At 35.5% G+C, this 19,139-nt stretch overlaps 1 protein-coding gene across 1 annotated transcript; it reads right to left on the bottom strand.

Moving 5' to 3' along the window:
* Window positions 1-995: 995 nt before the first annotated feature.
* LOC115950201 (classical arabinogalactan protein 1-like) lies at window positions 996-2,406 on the bottom strand. The gene is made up of 2 exons (XM_031067440.1): window positions 2,398-2,406; window positions 996-1,358 (listed from the first exon to the last, which is right to left on the bottom strand). Exons 1-2 carry the CDS (start codon window positions 2,404-2,406, stop codon window positions 996-998), a joined length of 372 nt encoding a protein of 123 aa, XP_030923300.1.
* Between the last annotated feature and the right edge of the window lie 16,733 nt (window positions 2,407-19,139).

Genomic DNA, 19,139 nt, shown 5'->3' on the forward strand with positions numbered 1-19,139 from the left:
CCCTTATATGGCTTATTCAGCCCAAATTATAGTGGTGAACATTCCAGCAAACTCAACCCTTATGTTATGTTTTGATCCCAAAAAAAAAAAAAAACCACCATCGGTTCCTTGGATAAGATAGAAGGGAGAGGAAGGTATCTTCAAACCCTAGCTTTTGATCAGTTTTATGTTATGTTTTGATGTCAAAAGTTGTTTTCTAACGGAAAAGTCGTAGATGGGTTACGAAACTCTAACAGAGCTAACTTTAGGTGTGTAAAATGCCAAAATTCAAACTACAAGTGAGCAACTTAAATTTCGGCCAAACCACAGGTGGGTAAGTTGTAATTTACCTAATTATAATAAAGAGAAATTGCACTTTACCCACCTATGGTTTGGCCCATTTTAACAGTGCCCACCCGTGGTTTAAAAGTTATTACTTAACCCACCTGAGGTGACCTCCGTTAGACCCTCATTACCCACCTCTCCCTTTTCACCGTTAAAAATAGGGGTAAATATGTCTTTTTCATTATATTTTATGTCTTTCTCCTCTTTTCTCTCCTTCTTCTTCTTCTTCACATAAAACATAAAAGAAAACCAATACACCTACAGTTACAAATAAAGCCACAAATCCATGTGAACATACACCCACAGATTTGCTAGCCTTCCATTGCTAAATCCAAAAATTGACTACTTAAGTCTTCATAGAAGAATCACAAAATAAAACTTTAACCCTTTTTCTTTTTCTGGGTTCTCTAAAAAAAACTCAAATTTGCAAGTAAAAAAAAAAAAAAAATCTGCAAAAAAAAAACCCAGCAATCTGTTCAAATTGACTACTTAATTCTTCATATAAAAATTACAAAATAAAACCCTAACCCTCTTTCTTTTGCTGGGTTCTCTAAAAAAAACCCAAATTTGCAAGTAAAAAAAAATCTGCAAAAAAAAAAAAAAAAAAAAAAAACCCAACAATCTGTTCAAATTGCTAGGTTCAATTTTTTTGGGTTTAATGGATTTGTGGGTTAATGGGTCAATACTGCTACAGCCACAGATCCAGCAATGAACCCAACTTTGTTCAAAATGGCGCCACTTTGAGCCAGTCCAGGAGCTTCAGTAGGTGGAGTACTAATCGAAGATGGAGGACTCACTGGAGCCTCAGAAAAAGTTGGAGGAGGAGATGGTGGAGAGTTCACCACTGTTGGAGACGGAGCAGGCACTGGAGTCTTTCTAACTGTAGGAGACGGCGCTAAAGCTTTAGGAGTAGGTGCTTGTGTTGGTGACTTTGCTGGAGAGTGTGAAGGAGACTGGGCTAAAGTTGATATAGAGGAAAACCCAAGCTTCAATACACCTTCTTGCTTGCAAGTGTCAGATTTCACTTTGGCAATCTAAGTGAAGAGAGAAAGGGATTATGGGTTTGGGGATTTTTAGGGATTCTAAGGTAGAGAGAGGGAGAGAACTCGTTCTTCCTTTTAGGGTTCTATTTGGGTTCTAATTTTGGCTTATATAGTAAAGGGGATTTTCTAACGGAAATGGCAGAGGTGGATAACAGAGACCACCTCAGGTGGGTTAAATGATAACGTTTAAACTACGGGTGGACACTGTTAAAACGGGCCAAACCACAGGTGAGTAAAGTGCAATTTCCCCTTATAATAATGTCACTCAAAACTGTTACTTAAAAACTGAAAAAACTCTTTGAGGTGTTTCCAAAATGAGGTGTTTCCAAAATAAAGTGTTTAAACACTTTAAATGAGAACTGTGACTCAAACACTCTTACAAGCACACATTTTTTTTTTTTTTACCACTATTTTTTAAACTCCTTTATCAAATGGCCCTAAAGCTTCCTTGAACCCTCTCTCCATATCTTGTATAGAGAAAATTATTAGGGCTTTCCAAATCATGAGCACAATCATGATGTTCTGCCTGTTAACTTGCCAAAGAATAATAGCCAGAGATAATTCTAGACCCATTTTGATCTTTACATGTGAAGGTTGTAGCTGTCCATTGAGACTTCTTTCTAGTGCTATTATGCTATCCATAATTACTAATACATGCCAATTACCACAATTCTGAAAGTCTTTGTATATCATAATATCTGAATAGTTCTCATTGTTCATGAATTGATAAAGTTTTTCCATCTTTTTCTTCAAAGATGTGGATAGTCTTTACAAGACCAAAAAAGGTGTACTAGATCAACCGTATTTGTCCTGTAAAAATATCTATTTAGGACAATCATGTAAGTTGATCGGTCAGTATAGTAATCCTAAAAAGAAATGGCTATTGACCCTTCTTACATCAACATTTATTATAGGGGAAATTGCACTTTACCCACCTGTGATTTGGCTCGTTTTAACAGTGCCTACCGATGGTTTAAAAGTTATCACTTAACCCACTTGAGGTGACTTCCGTTAGACCCCTGTTACCCACCTCTGCCATTTCCGTTAAAAAATCCCCTTTAATATATAAGCCACAATAGAAATAGCATTAGAAGCAACATATTGAAGAACGACTTCTCTCTTCCTATCTTAGAAGTCAAATCTTCAAACCCAAATCCCATTTCATGACCCAAATCTTCTTCAATCAACACAATAATGGTTCCCTCTTGATGTATATGCTACCAACAATATACATCAAATCTTGCTGTAATAAAAAAAATAATAATAAAAATCAGTTTAAGTTACAAACCTAGATAGCAAGGGAAAATAAAAAGGAACCCATAAATCCATTAACCCTAGAAAATTTGAATCCACCAATCCACCACTCTCTGTTGCTTCGATCTCAGCCGATCTAGACAATCAGGTTGCTCTGCAACTCAGCCGATCTCACAATTTCGTTTTGCTTGTTTCTTTATTTTTCTTCCCGGTCTAGGGTTTTGGGCTACGCATATGGACTAAATGTTTTGGCAAAAAACCCCTCAGTGTTTGTTGGCTTTTGGTAGCTTTACAGCTAAGCACCTCTTATGTAGTGGGCATATATGGTTAGAATTGTGTGATTCTATCTGTGGTTCTTTCAGGAAGTCAAGCACAAGATTCTTTTTCTTGTGGAGATGCTAGAGCCTTTTTCTTGGTCCTGCTATAGCCATGTCAAAAAGCGCAATAGCTTTTGGAGATCTATCTTCCTCTTTTCCTGAAAAGCAGGAAACCACTTGTATGACTGCCCTTAATGTCATCTGTACAGTAGTAAGAAAGTCGGCTGTTCTTCCTTCTTTGGAATCTGAATGGAGGCATGGCTTAGTTGCTCCCAGGTAATACACGCCTATATTGTTTGTTCAATGAGTTGGTTGTGGTGTTGGATTTGCTAGATCGCTAGGGTTTTTTTTTTACTTGCAAATCTGAGTTTTTTTTTTTTAGAGAACCCAGTAAAAGAGAAGGGGTTAGAGTTTTAGAGAGAGAAAGCCTGGGGTAAAGATAGAATCCAGGAAACTGGTGGATACCATTTATTCTTAATTTTTGTATTTTATTTTGTGATTGTTTTATGAAGAATTAAGTAGTCAATTTTTGGATTTAGCAGTGGAAGGCTAGCGAGTCCATGGGTGTATGTTCACATGGATTTGTGGCTTTGTTTGTGACTGTAGGTGTATTGGTTTTATTGTCATTGTAAAAGTATGTTTGGCAATTGCAGTGGGCATTGGGTAAGAACGTTAAACGCATCATTCCATATACATTTCTGGGTTTTGATTGTGAAGAAGAAGAAGAAGGAGAGAAAAGAGGAGAGAGACATAAAATATAATGAAAAAGACACATTAACCCCTATTTTTAACGGTGAAAAGGGAGAAGTGGGTAACGGAGGTCATCTCAGGTGGGTTAAGTGATAACTTTTAAACCGCGTGTAGGGACTGTTAAAACAGGCCAAACCATAGGTAGGTAAAATGCAATTTCCCCTTTATTATATCGTAACAACTAAACATTACAGCCAGCAAATTAGGAGGCAATAACCATCTCACACCCTTAACGTGATTGTCACTTTATTAATACAAGTTCTTGTAAGATAGGAGGTAAGGGTTTGGATTCAAGTCTCCATAGGAAGAAACTTTACACACTAACTCTTATATCAAACTAGAGTATGATTTCTATCTAAAAAAGGATATATATATATATATATTATTTTTTTATGGGAAAAAAATATATTTTGTATATTCATTAAAATTTATAAATAAAATAAATTGTTTTTAGATTACCATAATGTATATACTTTTTTATTATTTATTGGGGTAAATTACAACAACCTCCTTGAGATTTGGGGTAATACCAAGAGCATCCAAAGATTTTTGAAAATGACCAAAATTTGTTTGAGTGTGTAATGCCGTTTGTTCACTCTCCCAAAATTTGTTTTATTTTGATTTATATTATCTATTTCTTTCACTTTGTTCTTTGCCCAGAACATAAACCCTCCCTCTCACTTACTCTCAAGCTCAAACTAATATATCCAAAGGACATTAATTCACGACCATGTATTTAAGAACCATTCTAAAAAAAATCTCACTATACCAGTGTATCAATTTTCCAAAACCATATAGTCTCATATGGGAAAAAAATTTACAGAACATTCAAAAACAAAAATCTCACTACATTAAATGATCAAACCAAGATCAACCCAATTAGATTTAGCATCACACAAGACAACCAAACCTAGATCAACTCAACCAATCAACTATCCAACATCACGCCTCAAAAAGACCCAAAAAAAAAAAAAAAATTTCAAAACAAAACCCAGACATACATTAGTGAGCATCATGTGACCATCCACATCAGCACTACATATCACTACCCACTCATCCTCCTCAAACCCAAATAATTCCAAACATCCAACATCACATGATTTACACCTCAAACCTAAACAAACCCAAATAAAAAAAAAAAAATAATAAAAAATAAAAATAAAAAAAAACTCATACCCACGACGGCAAGTTCCACCTGATTGTGACCTTGCAACTGCCGCCCACCACTTATCATGACCTAGAAACAATCGTCCACCACCTAGATCGGGACCCACCTAGCCACCATTCTCCTAAATCATGACCACCTAGCCACCATCCTCCTAGATCCAGACCTAACCACCCAACTTTATATGGCAACATATAGCGTGGGTTTGTGGGTAAATCAGTACGAAACCTTTTTGGTGGTGGAGTTTGTTGTCCTTGCTGAGTCTAAAACCGTATGGCTTTGACTTAAGCTTGAGGGAGGGAGAGGTATTTTCTAGTGTGAAGGAAGAGAGAACGAAGAGAGAGAGAGCCAAGAAATGAAATAAAATAGTTTAATACACGGTGCACAAACGGTGTTAGTGTTTAAGGACCAACTTTTAAAAACCTTTGGATGTGCTTGGTATTACCTCAAACCTTAGGGTAGGTTGCTGTAATATTCCCTATTTATTGTATCAATGTCATAAAGACAGAGATATCAAACGATATGACAGTGAGGCGACATCTCTTCAAAATTCAAATGACACTCCTCCCGCCCATACTCTGTACAATTCCTCTCCTCTAACCCACCATTCAGGCCCAGTATCCGAGAGGTCAATTAGTTAACCCAATAAGCCCACCCCTTTAAGTGACTTATCTAATATGGACCTTGATCTATCTCAGAGACAAGCCTAATCAAGTGGAAAATGGGTCTGTATCTTGAGGCCAACCCACCTCGGTAACAATCAACCTCTAGAGTCTTCCCTGGGCAAACACAATTCTTATGTTTCACAGATCATCACATTACCATCTAAGCGCAGAGCTCTTGACGGTGCTAAACCAGATGAAAACTCCTTCCCAACAGCGGAGGCTAATCTTTAGCCCCGCCGAGCTCAATGAATTGGATTTGTTGGAACGTGCGTGGGCTTGGGAATTGACGCACAATCCAAGAGCTCGAGGTAGTCACTCGGGCACAAGATCCCACAACCATGTTCCTAGTTGTGACGTGGTCAACTGAAGATAGGCTGCGAAAGTTGTGTGCTGATTTGAAATTTGACCACTGTTGGATCGGACCAAGTGCTGGTAAGTCAGGATGCTTAGCCCTGTTTTGGAAGAAATCGATGCGCATTGATGTGGTTTCAGCCTCTCCAAACCACATCGATGCCATTGTTGGAGAAGCAGTACACGAGCAATGGAGGTTTACCGGTGTGTATGGATTTGTGGACACGGCCAGGAAGCATGAGACGTGGTCCCTGATCCGTGACCTCCATCGGCGTTTTTCCCTCCCCTGGTTGTGTGCAGGGGATTTCAATGTAGTCCTCTGGTCTCATGAGAAAATTGGTCTCAGTCCTAGGCTGGAGGCACTAATGATGGCTTTTCGGGACGTCCTGGACGAGTGCGGCTTCATGGATCTTGGTTTCATTGGGGACAAATTCACTTGGAAGGGTAAGAGAGCTGGAGGTTTGGTTCTTGAACGATTGGATAGGGCTGTAGCATCAAATGATTTGTTCTCTCTTAACCCAGGAACAAAGGTTAGGCATCTAAACACTCACTCTTCTGATCACAAGGCCATTGTAATTAAAATGGAGGGAATAGTGCCTCGTCCGAACCGGCCCTTCAGATTTGAGCAAAAGTGGCTCAAAGACAAAGGTTGTAGCAAGACAGTGAATTCTGCTTAGGGTCCAAGCACAGGGAATGCCACCATGCCTTTAATTGCAGGAAAAATAAAGAATTGTGGGGAAAAGCTTACTAAATGGAGTTAGCAGTCTTTTGGGTGTATCAAGAAGCTAATTGAGACTAAAGGGAAGCTGTTGTCAAAACCTGAGGAGTCAGTGGCCAAGGGGGAGGTGGATTATGAAGTGGTAAAAGGTTTGAAGGCAGAGCTGAATGATCTTTTCGATAAAGAAAGTCTAATGTGGGAGCAACGAGCGCAAGCACTTTTTCTGAAGTGCGGGGACCGAAGAAACACTAGCCTATTTAGTCATTGACTACTTCCACTCCTTATTTGCATCATCCCATCCTACAGAGCAGTCTGAAATCTTTAAGGCAATCAAACCTTCTGTCACCCAGGAAATGAATGAGCAACTCCTTAAGCCCTTCACAAAAGAGGAAGTTGAGGTAGCACTGAACCAGATGGAATCCATCACGGCCCAAGGCCCCGATGGTATGCCGCCCCTCTTCTATCACTCTTTTTAGAATCTTATAGGTAATGATGTTTCTTCAGCTGTGCTTGATTGCCTGAATAATTGTAAAATTCCAAATGAGATAAATCATACCAACATCACTCTGATCTCGAAGGTAAAATCCCCAAAATTTATCATTGAATTTAGACCTATTAGTTTATATAATGTGGTCTATAAACTTGTTTCAAAGGTCCTTGCCAATAGATTAAAAGCAATCCTTTTGGCTGTTGTTTCAGAGAATCAGAGTGCTTTTCAAGCAGAAAGGCTCATAACAGATAACATCCTCATGGCCTTCGAAACTCTTCATTACATGAAACACCATCAACAAGGAAATGCAGGCTTTATGGCATTGAAGCTGGACATGAGCAAGGCTTACGATCGCGTGGAATGGGTATTTCTAGAGGGCATGATGAAGCAAATGAGTTTTGATGCAAGGTGGATTGCCCTTATAATGGAATGCATCACTACGGTCAGCTACTCCATCCTGATCAATGGTGAACCCACGGACATTATCCAACCATCTAGAGGATTGAGGCAGGGGGACCCACTGTCTCCCTACCTTTGACTTATCTACTCAGAAGGTCTTCATGGCTTATTACAAAAAAAAAAAAAAAAAAAAAAAAAAAAAAAAAAAAGCAGAGGCGGGTCATATTCGTGGGGTATCCATTTGTAAGAAAGGCCCAAGACTAACCCACCTATTTTTTGCTGATGACAGCTTAGTTTTTTGCAGAGCCACTCTAGATGAATGTTAGAAAATCCAAACCCTGCTGAATGTCTATGAGAAAGCTTTCGGTCAATAACTAAACCGGAAAAAAACGGGTCTATTTTTCAGCAAGTCCACTCCACTAAATATCCTTGGCCAAATCAAGGATTTCATGGGGGTTCAGGAGATCAAACAACACGAGAAATACCTCGGCCTTCCGTCTTTAGTTGGAAAACACAAAAAAGCAAGCCTGATGTTCATCAAAGAGAAGGTTTTAACTAAGCTCCAAGGCTGGAAGGAATAGTTGCTTTCCCAAGTAGGACAAGAAATTCTCCTCAAAGCAGTCATCCAAGCAATACCAACCTATGCAATGAGCTGCTTCAAAATCTCAATCACTCTATGTGAAGAAATTGAGTCTTTGATTAGGAAATTCTGGTGGGGGCAGAGGGGGAACCAAAGGAAAATCCACTGGACTAGATAGAGCTCGCTTTGTCAGCCAAAAGACATGGGAGGTATGGGTTTCAAAGAACTTCAAAAATTTAATGATGCCATGCTTGCAAAACAAGTGTGGCGGTTGATGGAAAAGAAGGACACACTGTTCCACAGATTCTTCAAATCGAAGTTCTTCCCAAATGGGTCCATTCTTGAAACTAAGGAAGGGAATGGGTCATTTGCATGAAAAAGTATCTTGAAAGGAAGGGCTATGATAGAGAAAGGAATGCAGTGGAGAGTGGGCAATGGTGCATCAATCTGAATTTACCATGATGACTGGCTCCCAAATCCCCACTTGCGAAAGGTAATATCTCCTCCGGACTTTTTTGGTAATGATGCTCAAGTCTTAGTTTTGATTGATCATAATAAGAGATGCTGGATTGAAGAAGTGGTAGACAATACCTTCTTGCCTCATGAAGCTGCTTTGATCAAAGCTAGCCCACTTAGCCTGGAAGATTGTGAGGATAAGCTATTTTGGTCTAGGAGCTCAAATGGGGTTTATTCTGTCAAATTGGGCTACAAGCTGATCATGGAGAGTGAGATGAAGGACAATCCAACTACCTCTGATTTGTCCTTGACCAAAAAATTGTGGAAGGGTATTTGGAGTCTACAGATTCCAAATAGAGTGAAAACTCTAATGTGGAGAGCTGGATCGAATGCCCTGCCCACTAAAGTGAACCTCAGGAAAAGAAGACTATTGATTGATGACTCCTGCCCTCACTGCAACCTTGGCAAAGAAACCTCCCTCCATGCACTATGGTCTTGTCCAAGTTTGAATCCAATTTGGAAGGTTCATTTTGGGTGGTTAATTAAGGAAGCTGTGAACTACACATCCTTGCTGGATATCATCCAACTCTGCCAGGAGAAGAGTAACCGCTCGGAACTGTTTGCTATAACAGCATCAATGATTTGGTCTCGTCGGAATCAAATCCGAGTAGGAGAAGCAGCAGTTCCAGTAGGAAGAATCAGCTCAATGGCAGTAGACAATCTCCAGGAATTTTAGCTAGCTTCCTCTCCTCCCCAGCGAGTATCACCCATAGTCAGCCCATCCAAATGGTCTCCTCCCCCTCCGAGTTGGCTTAAGGTCAATTTTGATGGCGCAATCTTCTCTTCCAAAAGCTTGGTAGGTTTGGGAGCTATTGTTCGTAACGACAAGGGTCTTGTTATGGTTGCCTATTCACAAACTATTCCACTGCCTACCTTAATAGAGACGATGGAAGTGTTGGCAGTGCGTAGTGCAGTTAGTTTGGCAAAGGAGCTGAAGTTTGACCAGGTGATCATCGAAGGTGACGCGGACGTAATTATCAAAGCCATAAACAGTGGAGGTTTTTCATCTTCAAGCTTTGGACACATCATCAGGGACATGAAACTCCTATCTTCGGCCTTTCACAATGTGTCCTACAACCACACTCGTAGGCAAGGGAATAGAGTAGCTCATAGATTGGTTAGAATGGCTTGTAATTTTTCTCCTTTTCAAGTCTGGATGGAGGATGTTCCTCCGGACGTAGCATCTATTTATCTTTCTGATTTGCCTGAATAAATTGTTTCCCCCTCTTCCTGGGGTGGTTTCTCAAAAAAAAAAAGTTGGCCCCAAGTAAATACTCTTGCCTTTGGCCATGTTGACAAGCTGATAAGTGTGACCTACTTGGATTAATTGTCTTTTTGTAAAATTTAGGTATGGCACTCCCTCGATTCGGTACATTATGTTTTCTAATTAATTGGATTTAAAGACCTAAATGCATTTATCAATACATATTATATTTTCTAAATACAATTAAATTAAATTAGAACAGGTATTTGAGTTCAATATTTTTTAAATTTTTTATTATTGTGTTTTATGTTGGACAGGTGGTGACAATGGGAGATGTATGAGATATTATTCCCATATTCCTGTAATAGTAGTTCTAGGACCACAAGTTATTTCACAACTTTTTGGCCACAACTCTAACGTGGCAAATTGTGAATGGTTAATCGTCACTTACATTGTTACACATGGATCTACAATTTTTTGTTTCATCAATCACATGCTGCCATGTCACAATTGTGACAAGTTGTGAAAAAATTTGTAGTCCTAGACTTTTCCTTCCTATAATTTGTGGGAGTGTGACCTATGAGTTAGGACAGCTATGTTTAATAAACTCAAGCCCACCACCTCCAATCAACGTCAAATAACGCAAACTGCAACCAATGGAGCAATTATATAGCATCACATTCTTCCATGCTTGATGAAGAGAAGCTTTACAGTTTATATAGCGGATTGAGATTGGGTGATACAATTCTTACGAATAGTTAGGTTTGATAGTTGCAAAAAGAAACTTTCAATCTCAACCATTAATTAAAAAAAAGAAAAGTAAAAAGTCAAAGTGAAAAAAGTAAAAAGTGAAAAAATATTATGAGAGAAGATTAGGTGAATTGCACCTGGTGCAATACGATAGGTGTAATCCTTAAGTATTGCATCCAATCCTAATCCTTACATAGCCATATTCCCATCAGAAACATTCATCACCTCTCGAAACTACCTCCCAATTTGGCTTCTCATGATCGCAAATCTAGAAAATTTTTCAAGATGATTATTAAAAATTTTAAATTTGAAATAATCTAATAAAAATAAAAATATAATATAAAAAAAAAAAACATACGCAAATAAATGAATTTTTTAACGTCCTTTTACTAATAAAATTAAAAAGCAAAAAGGGACCGATAAGAAATAAAGTGAGAATTGAGAATGCAAGAATAAGAGTAGTAAAGTGTGAGAGAGTTTTAACTAATTATAGAGAAGAGAAAAATGAAGAGAGAGAAAGAGAGACTATTGTGACTACGAGCCGAAACATTGAGGAGAGTATAGTTGCTGCGAGCCTGTGACTGCAAAGTTGAGAAGCAAATGAGTTGTCGATGCCACTAAAGAGAACTCAAGTCTACAATTTCTTTCTTGGTACTTTTTTCATGAAAAATGAAATTATTAATTATTTTTATGGAATGAGTTGAATAAGTTATGAATCCAAATGATTAGGGTTTTTTTTTTTTTTTTTTAAGGGCTTTTGTTGGAAATTTTGTTCATTTGTTATTGTTTGGGCTAATCTTATTATTGTTTGGCTTATTTTTGCTATTATTTGGGTAAATTATTATTGTTGTTAATTTGGAAAATTTTTATTCTTATTATTTGGGCTTCTATTTTTATTTTTTGTTTAAGAGGTTAAGAATTATATTTGAGGGGCGAAGTTTACTTTTAAGAGATATGTTAGAGACATAACAAAATGTGACAATAATTTCACAACATTCCTAAATTTAGAATACCAAAAATTTAAATTAAAGATTATGGTGTGTCCATGTGTGAATTAACAAACTAATTTAGAAATATTGTGAAATTGTTGTGACATTTTATTATATTCTTAGCATTACTCTTATTTTTGTTAAACCCAAATTCCAAGAAAACTCAAATAAATGTATTCAATATAGACAAGCATATATGTTAGTTTAAATATAATTATATATATATATATATATATATGTATGTTTTTAGACTCCTTAAAACACAACCAGATTAACCTAGTTAATTAGCCAAGTGATTACTTAGTCAAATTATTCAAATCTAGGTTAACACAAATATATCATATCATTGTAAAGTACAGAAAATAAATAACACAACGATATGATAACCCAAGAAAACCAAACCGGTAAAAAACCTAGGGAGAATTTAACCTAACTATCCTTAAGGTAAAACAGATCCACTATGAAAGAATTGAAGTTGACACAATAGAGACTTAGACCACTAACATCCTATTGCTATCTCGAGTAAGAAACTTACTACCACGACCACGTGATAGCTTCGAGTCCACGAACTACTTCTTTTTTGGATTCATAGCAACCACAAGTACTCCCACTTGTATTTTCTTTAAGCTCTTATCGCAGCAACTAAAACGATCACCAAGCTCTCGACATCGATTTTGAGATGGGAAACCCTAAGTATGTATGAAGGCAAACATCTCTAGATTTCACAAGAGATTCATACACACAGCATAAACAACAACAACAAAATGTGACTAAGATTTTTCCTTTTATACTTAAGGCAAAACATAAAATCCTATACGTTAAACGGGCTTGGGCTGAGTTGGAAAATTTTGCAAAAAAACAATCTGCACGAGCTTCGATCGATCGAGTCTAATTCTCAATTGATCGAGCCAGGCAGATTTACATAGTAAATCCTGCAGTACACTCGATTCCAACTTTACACATAAATATACTTTGAGCAAGTCTAAAACAAGACTTAATGTTTTGATCATGGTTTACCAACACTACAAAATGAAGTTCTAATACATTTAAACCTAAAGTCTTAGAACCCAACAAAAAATATATATATTTATTTATATATATATATATATATACATTAATTTTCTCCCCCAAGTAAAGGTGTTTCCTATTCCCTCATAGACTTGGTGGGCAAAAATGGCCAAATACTTGTTGGCTAAAATTTTTAGCAATTTACCACTGTTTTATATTTTTAAAACTCGAGTTTGTGAAACTCAAGTTTTAAATGTAACTCGAGTTTCAAAAACTCAAATTCCATAAAAAATGCCACTAACCTGAAATTTGTTTAATTAAAAAAGGCATAGAACTTGAGTTTCACAAACTCAAATTCCTTGCAAATAAACTTTCGCACTGTTTGCCTAATGCCTTTCTAGATCTGGGCACTTGGCGGTTTTGTCTTTTTAAAATTTTCAAAGATACTGTTTACATGGCGCATGCAAACCAACTTTATGGAAGGTTGCTCTTCAAAAATTTAGAGTACAACCCTAACCTCACAAAAAAGAAATGTGAAACTGTGCCGGTAAATTAATATGCTGTCAGAGTCTTGGAGCTTCCTTTTTTTCATGTGACTACTTAATTGGGGTGTCAAAGACCCCACTCTATAAAAAATGAAAAAAATTTCAACTTTCGACCCAAATTACGAGAAATTATTAGCACCTCCGGGACCGAGCTAGTCCTCCCAAGTAGTCCCAACCAATAATAAAAGGCCATCTATTAAAACAATGCTAACTCAGCTTCCTAACTGACAAAGCAAAAAAAAAAACCAAACTATTTTTAAACCCAAATTATATTGTTTGAAGTTTGAACACCCAAATTCATTTTATTTTTACCGCTCCAACCTTCTTCCCTCTTCTAAACCCATTTTTTTCGAAGACCCATTAACTCCTCTCTACCTTCTCACAATACAAATTCTTCTCAGCGGCATCTTACAATTTTGATCGTTTTGAACTAAAAGTTTCACAAAAACAAATCATTCTCATCACAAATCATCTCATTAGTTGCTTTGTTGGACTGGTTGAGGTGGTTGTCCAAACACTACCATTGCAACTAAGCATGACTCATCAAGGTATGCTACAAAGGCTTTAAAATATTTTTCTTCTTGTATTTTCTCTCTATCTAGTTATTCATGTTAAGTTTTTTTCTCTATGTAGTTTTTTTTTCTCTATCTAGCTATTTGATAAAAGTCCATAATGAAAAATTAGTACAAGAAACTCTTAGATATATGTGTGTATTTTTTTTTCCTCTCTTTATCTGATTTATATATATATATATGGTGCCCTCTAGCTATTTGATAAAAACCCAAAATGTGAAAACAAAAGTAGAAAATGAATTAACTCTTAGATAGTTAGATACGGCGTTTTTGCCTTGCCCCAATTGTTAGCTTAGTGTTCTATGACTTCTGTCTAATGCATAGACTGAACCAACAAGAAATCCACCATAAATAAGAGATCAATTTTTTTTTTTAAAAGAGATGATAATTGCGTTGTATTGACTGATCAAATTTACTCATAACCTGTTATGTAACTGAGTACCCAGCCAAAACAAAATTAGAACAGATGATGGCCATATAAAAGCTAAACAACAAGAGCATTGTGATTGCCACATGGGTATGAGGTCTTTGACATGATAACTTCCAAGAGTAATATGCCATAAATGTTGAGATGGGAGGTGATGTTTGAAATTGAAAACTAGTTACGTTGTGATTGCCACTGTTGAATTATTAGGCCATCTAGTAGGTCATAAGTTCTAGCATGTCATTTATCTTTATTGTGTATCTCAAATCCCAAATTGCTATTTACTCTCAATTATTATTTTTTGTATGCCTTTTTTCATTATTTTTGTTTGTTTATTTGAATCAATGGTTATTACTTTGTCAACAATAATTGAAAATGTCTTTCTAATTGTGCAGGATTCTAATTCAAATGGTTTTGGACAATTAAATCCCAAAAAAAAATGATTCGATATCTGAAGATTTTTGAAAAGTATTCAAGTTAGAAGATTACTCAAGCATGGATTGATGATTGCCTTGAAAGTTACAAGGAATATTATTGTATTTGAAGGCAATGAAATGGAAGATTAATCAAGTTTGGATTGATGATTGGAGGAGTGAAAGTCTTTTTGTATTTTGAAGGCAATGAAAATAGGTCTATTTAGAATTTTGTGAAAGGAAATGTTAGAATACATACATTTTTCCACCTTTTATTTTGTTATGTTTTCTCATACTCTAATAAGATATTGTATTCTTCGACATTTTTACTCTTTCAATTGTACAAAACCAATACTAATGAAAAGTATTTTCTCTTCAAATAATGCTTGTAAACAATTTTTTTGTGAACTTGTATTGTGGTGGTTAATTGGGTTGGGTAAATTAATTTCTTTCACACGTATTTTAATTTGAATTGTGCCCATTGTATAACAGGTTAGTGAAGTGAGTGTAATATTTTTAATGCCAAATCAATTCACTAGCCTTATTCTTTATGTATGACTTTAATGCTATGGTGTTTTCATTGCTATAACAGTGTTTTTATTATAGTTATTTTTTAAGTTTTAAGCTGAATTAGCACCTTATTCCATTGAATCTATCACAATAGGATAATTTGCAGGAGCTTATTCATTTACAACACAAACTAGCTTTATTCCCTAGAACCCCTATTCAATACAATCCATTTTGAATATGGCTAAGCATATAAACAGGCACAACAAATTACCCTGTTAAAAGCATTTTACAGGCAACACATACCACTAACAAACTTTTTCCTATTTATTTGGATAAAGGAGAAATTTTATTATTGAAAAAAAAAAAATTTACAATGACATCCAAATTCCAAACACCAAAACATCCAAATTCCAAACACCAAAACAAAATCAACCCGTAAAACACAAATCATTTGCAAATACTAACCTACTAAGTACTAACTTCCACAAATACCACCAACCTTCTAATAAGCCAAAAACATTATAATTCCAAATTAAAACAAATATTCCAAACCACAAAAATAGATCACAATATCACATTAGAACCAATGTTCAAATCTCACAGCAAACCCACAACCGAATATAACAATTACAATCTTCGATTCAAAACTTTGACATCAATCTTTGCTATTAGATGATAGCTGATTCTACACGCACATCAGTTAGTAGCCATTTCTTCAAAACTGTTAATGTAAATAAATTCAAAAGAAAGTCAACGGATAAATAATTATTTGAAAAAAAAAAAAAAACTAAGGAATCAAATCTTGAAGGAAAGAGTACCCCACCCAGCCGTTTCACTCTCGAAGAGTCGTCATTGTATGTGCTTCGTCAAAGAGTTTTGAAATGCATCCGCGTAGCTTGCAGTGTTTCTCGTCGGAGAGCCTTTGACTCATGGTATTGCTTCTTTGACATCATCTTGTAGAACATCTGAGACTGAGAAAACTAATCTAGAGTTTTGAGAGAGGACCCCTTTCTATACAGACAAATTTGGTCACTAATGAGTGTGAACTTTTGGATTTCAAATTTATTTGTGTTGGCTGTTTAAAGTTTAAGACTCAAATTTATTTCAAGTTTTGAATCTTGCCGGTTTAAATTTATTGTGTTTTTCAATATCTAAGAGTTAATTTCAAGTCAAATTTATCATCTTTTTTTTTTTTTATAAATTGATCAATTATTTATGGTGGATTTCTTGTTGGTTCAGTCTATGCATTAGACAGAAGTCATAGAACACTAAGCTAACAATTGGGGCAAAGCAAAAACGCCGTATCTAACTATCTAAGAGTTAATTCATTTTCTACTTTTGTTTTCACATTTTGGGTTTTTATCAAATAGCTAGAGGGCACCATATATATAAATCAGATAAAGAGAGAAAAAAAAACACATATATCTAAGAGTTTCTTGTACTAATTTTTCATTATGGACTTTTATCAAATAGCTAGAGGGCACTAACATATAAACTAGATGGAGAAAAAAACTTAACACAAATAACTAGATAGAGAGAAAATACAAGAAGAAAAAGATTTTAAAGCCATTGTAGCATACTTTGATGAGTCATGCTTAGTTGCAATGGTAGTGTTTGGACAACCATCTCAACTAGTCCGACAAAGCAAGTAATGAGATTATTTGTGATGAGAATGATTTGTATTTGTGAAACTTTTAGTTCAAAACGATCAAAATTATAAGATGCTGCTAAGAAGAATTCGTATTGTGAGAAGGTAGAGAGGAGTTACTGGGTCTCTAAAAAAAATGGGTTTAGAAGAGGGAAGAAGGATGGAGTGGTAAAAATAAAATGAATTTGGGTGTTCAAACTTCAAAGAGTATAATTTGGGTTTAAAAATAGTTTGGTTTTTTTTTTTTTTTTTTTTTTTGCTTTGCCAGTTAGGAAGCTGAGTTAGCATTGTTTTAACAGATGACCTTTTACTATTGGTTTACTTGGGAGGACCAGCTCAGCTGTCCCCCGGAGGTGCTAATAATTTCTCCCAAATTACATAGCGCATGAAAACGGATTTTCTTTCTTATATGGTACTTATGTTTTAAAAACTCGAGTAATACATTGCACAAGTGCTATTTTTATCAAGTTCGTGTTCTTGAAACTCAAGTTATGCAGTAAATACAAGTTTCACAAACTCGAATTTCAAAAGTGTAATACGTGTTATTTCCATGTGTCATATGAAATTTACATATTGCAAGAGATATTATATTAAAAAAAATGCACAAAATATTTTATAATCTTTTTACAAAACCATAATTTATGGGGAATTTTACAAAATATTAATGTTAATAGATTTGGTAAAGTGAGAGCCTGAGAGAGGGGGGTTGAGAACTTGAAATCTTAGCACACAAAAAGAAAAAAAGATGTCTTGAAGACATGAATTTTTGAGCGGACATCTAAGGAAAAAAAGCAAGCTCGGCAAAACCAACTTGGTACCATGCATGATGCATCATAACACTATCGTCCTTTTAGGTGGATAATTAGATAGCAACTTTAAACTTTAAAGGGGACCCCAAGCCAACCCACCATATGCGTTCTGCAATATACGTCAAATAAGCTGGAAGGCACGTTTTGCACGAAGGGACTGTAACAAAGCAGCTCATTTAATGGCTAGACATGTTAAGGAAATTGAAGGTTGTATTATTTGGGTGGAAGACACTCCCCCTTTTATTGTATCTGCAGTTCACTCTGATGTAATTTCTCTGGGTCCTACCCAAGTTTAATGATATTGCAGACTTCCAATAAAAAAAGAAAAGGACAGTCACAGTCTATCATTGTATTTGTAGGAGGAGACGAATCATAATGTGATTAAACAAAGCAAAATCTGAACTTTTCCCTCCATTGCTCCATTACTATGATTGTGGATAACAGTATATATATATATATATATATATATATCAGGCTTTCGAAATCTTTCCCTGTTATATACTATTTCTTTTCCTGTTTTGGCTACTGCTAGCAACAGCAATGGCATCTTCTTCTTTTTTCTTTTTTTTTTTTACCGTCCCCATCTCTGAACGTGGAGATGGTCGCAGGCCCTTCTCTTTTTGTTTGCCCAACAATAAAGAATTTCCGTTAATAATAATAATAATAATAATAGGAAGCAATTTTATAAGAGCATGATGCATATCAATTATCTTCAGCATTGTATATAATATTAATGAGAAATTATTGAATATTTCGGAAGTACCATAAATGCGTACTTTGCATTCTCACATAAATTATAAGTCACATCATAAATTTAATTGGTGGGATCTACAGTTATGTGAGAAGGGAAAATACACATTTATAATACTTCGGAAGTACCTAATAATTACCCCAATATTAATACTAATATAATAAAAATTAGATTTAGAGGTCCTGATTTCGTTAAGTGATTTTCTTTTCTTTACAACAAGTGACTATTTCTTATTTAATTAAAATTTTATAACATAGTTGGCCTTTTTTTATAAATATCTAAATTTATTTTAAGAAAAGAGAGTAATTTCCTATTTTATAATCAAACACTATTAAGATTTTTCACTTGAAAAAGGAAACAATGTTAAGGACAAATAATATAAAAGCATGCATTCCTATCAAAGGGAAAAAAGAAAAGAAAAGAAATGATTGTCCCATTTCAATTTTGTTTTCCTTAAAAAGACATATTCTATATGTAATAATTTATTATTTTGCATAAAAAGTGTATAATAATGTAATGAAATCTTGTAACCAATGAAATTATAATCTCTAGAATCTAATATTATTTCAAGTCTAAAACTCAAAGTTGCAGATCCATAAATATTCATAATATAGTTTTAAAATTGTTACAATTGAATACTTTATAAGTTTATATTAATAGCAATGAAAGAAAAAAAAATTCACATAAATGAATCTATTATCCAATGTGGCAATATCAAGATTGGGGCCAAATAATATATTTGTGTGCCAACACCAACACACGCGTGCTTGAGCATTTGTGTGTGCGCGCGCGCGCGCCGACGTGTATATATACATATATAAAATTTTGCCTGGGATATGGTTCTTTCTGTTCATATACATGTGGTATGGAATGGTGCTAGAATTATTTGTGATAGAGCACCTGACCAGTATGACAGCAACGTTGGCTTCTGCTTGGAAAGTAAA

Source organism: Quercus lobata, chromosome 6 (assembly GCF_001633185.2).
Source record: "Quercus lobata isolate SW786 chromosome 6, ValleyOak3.0 Primary Assembly, whole genome shotgun sequence".
Taxonomy (NCBI): Eukaryota; Viridiplantae; Streptophyta; class Magnoliopsida; order Fagales; family Fagaceae; genus Quercus; species Quercus lobata.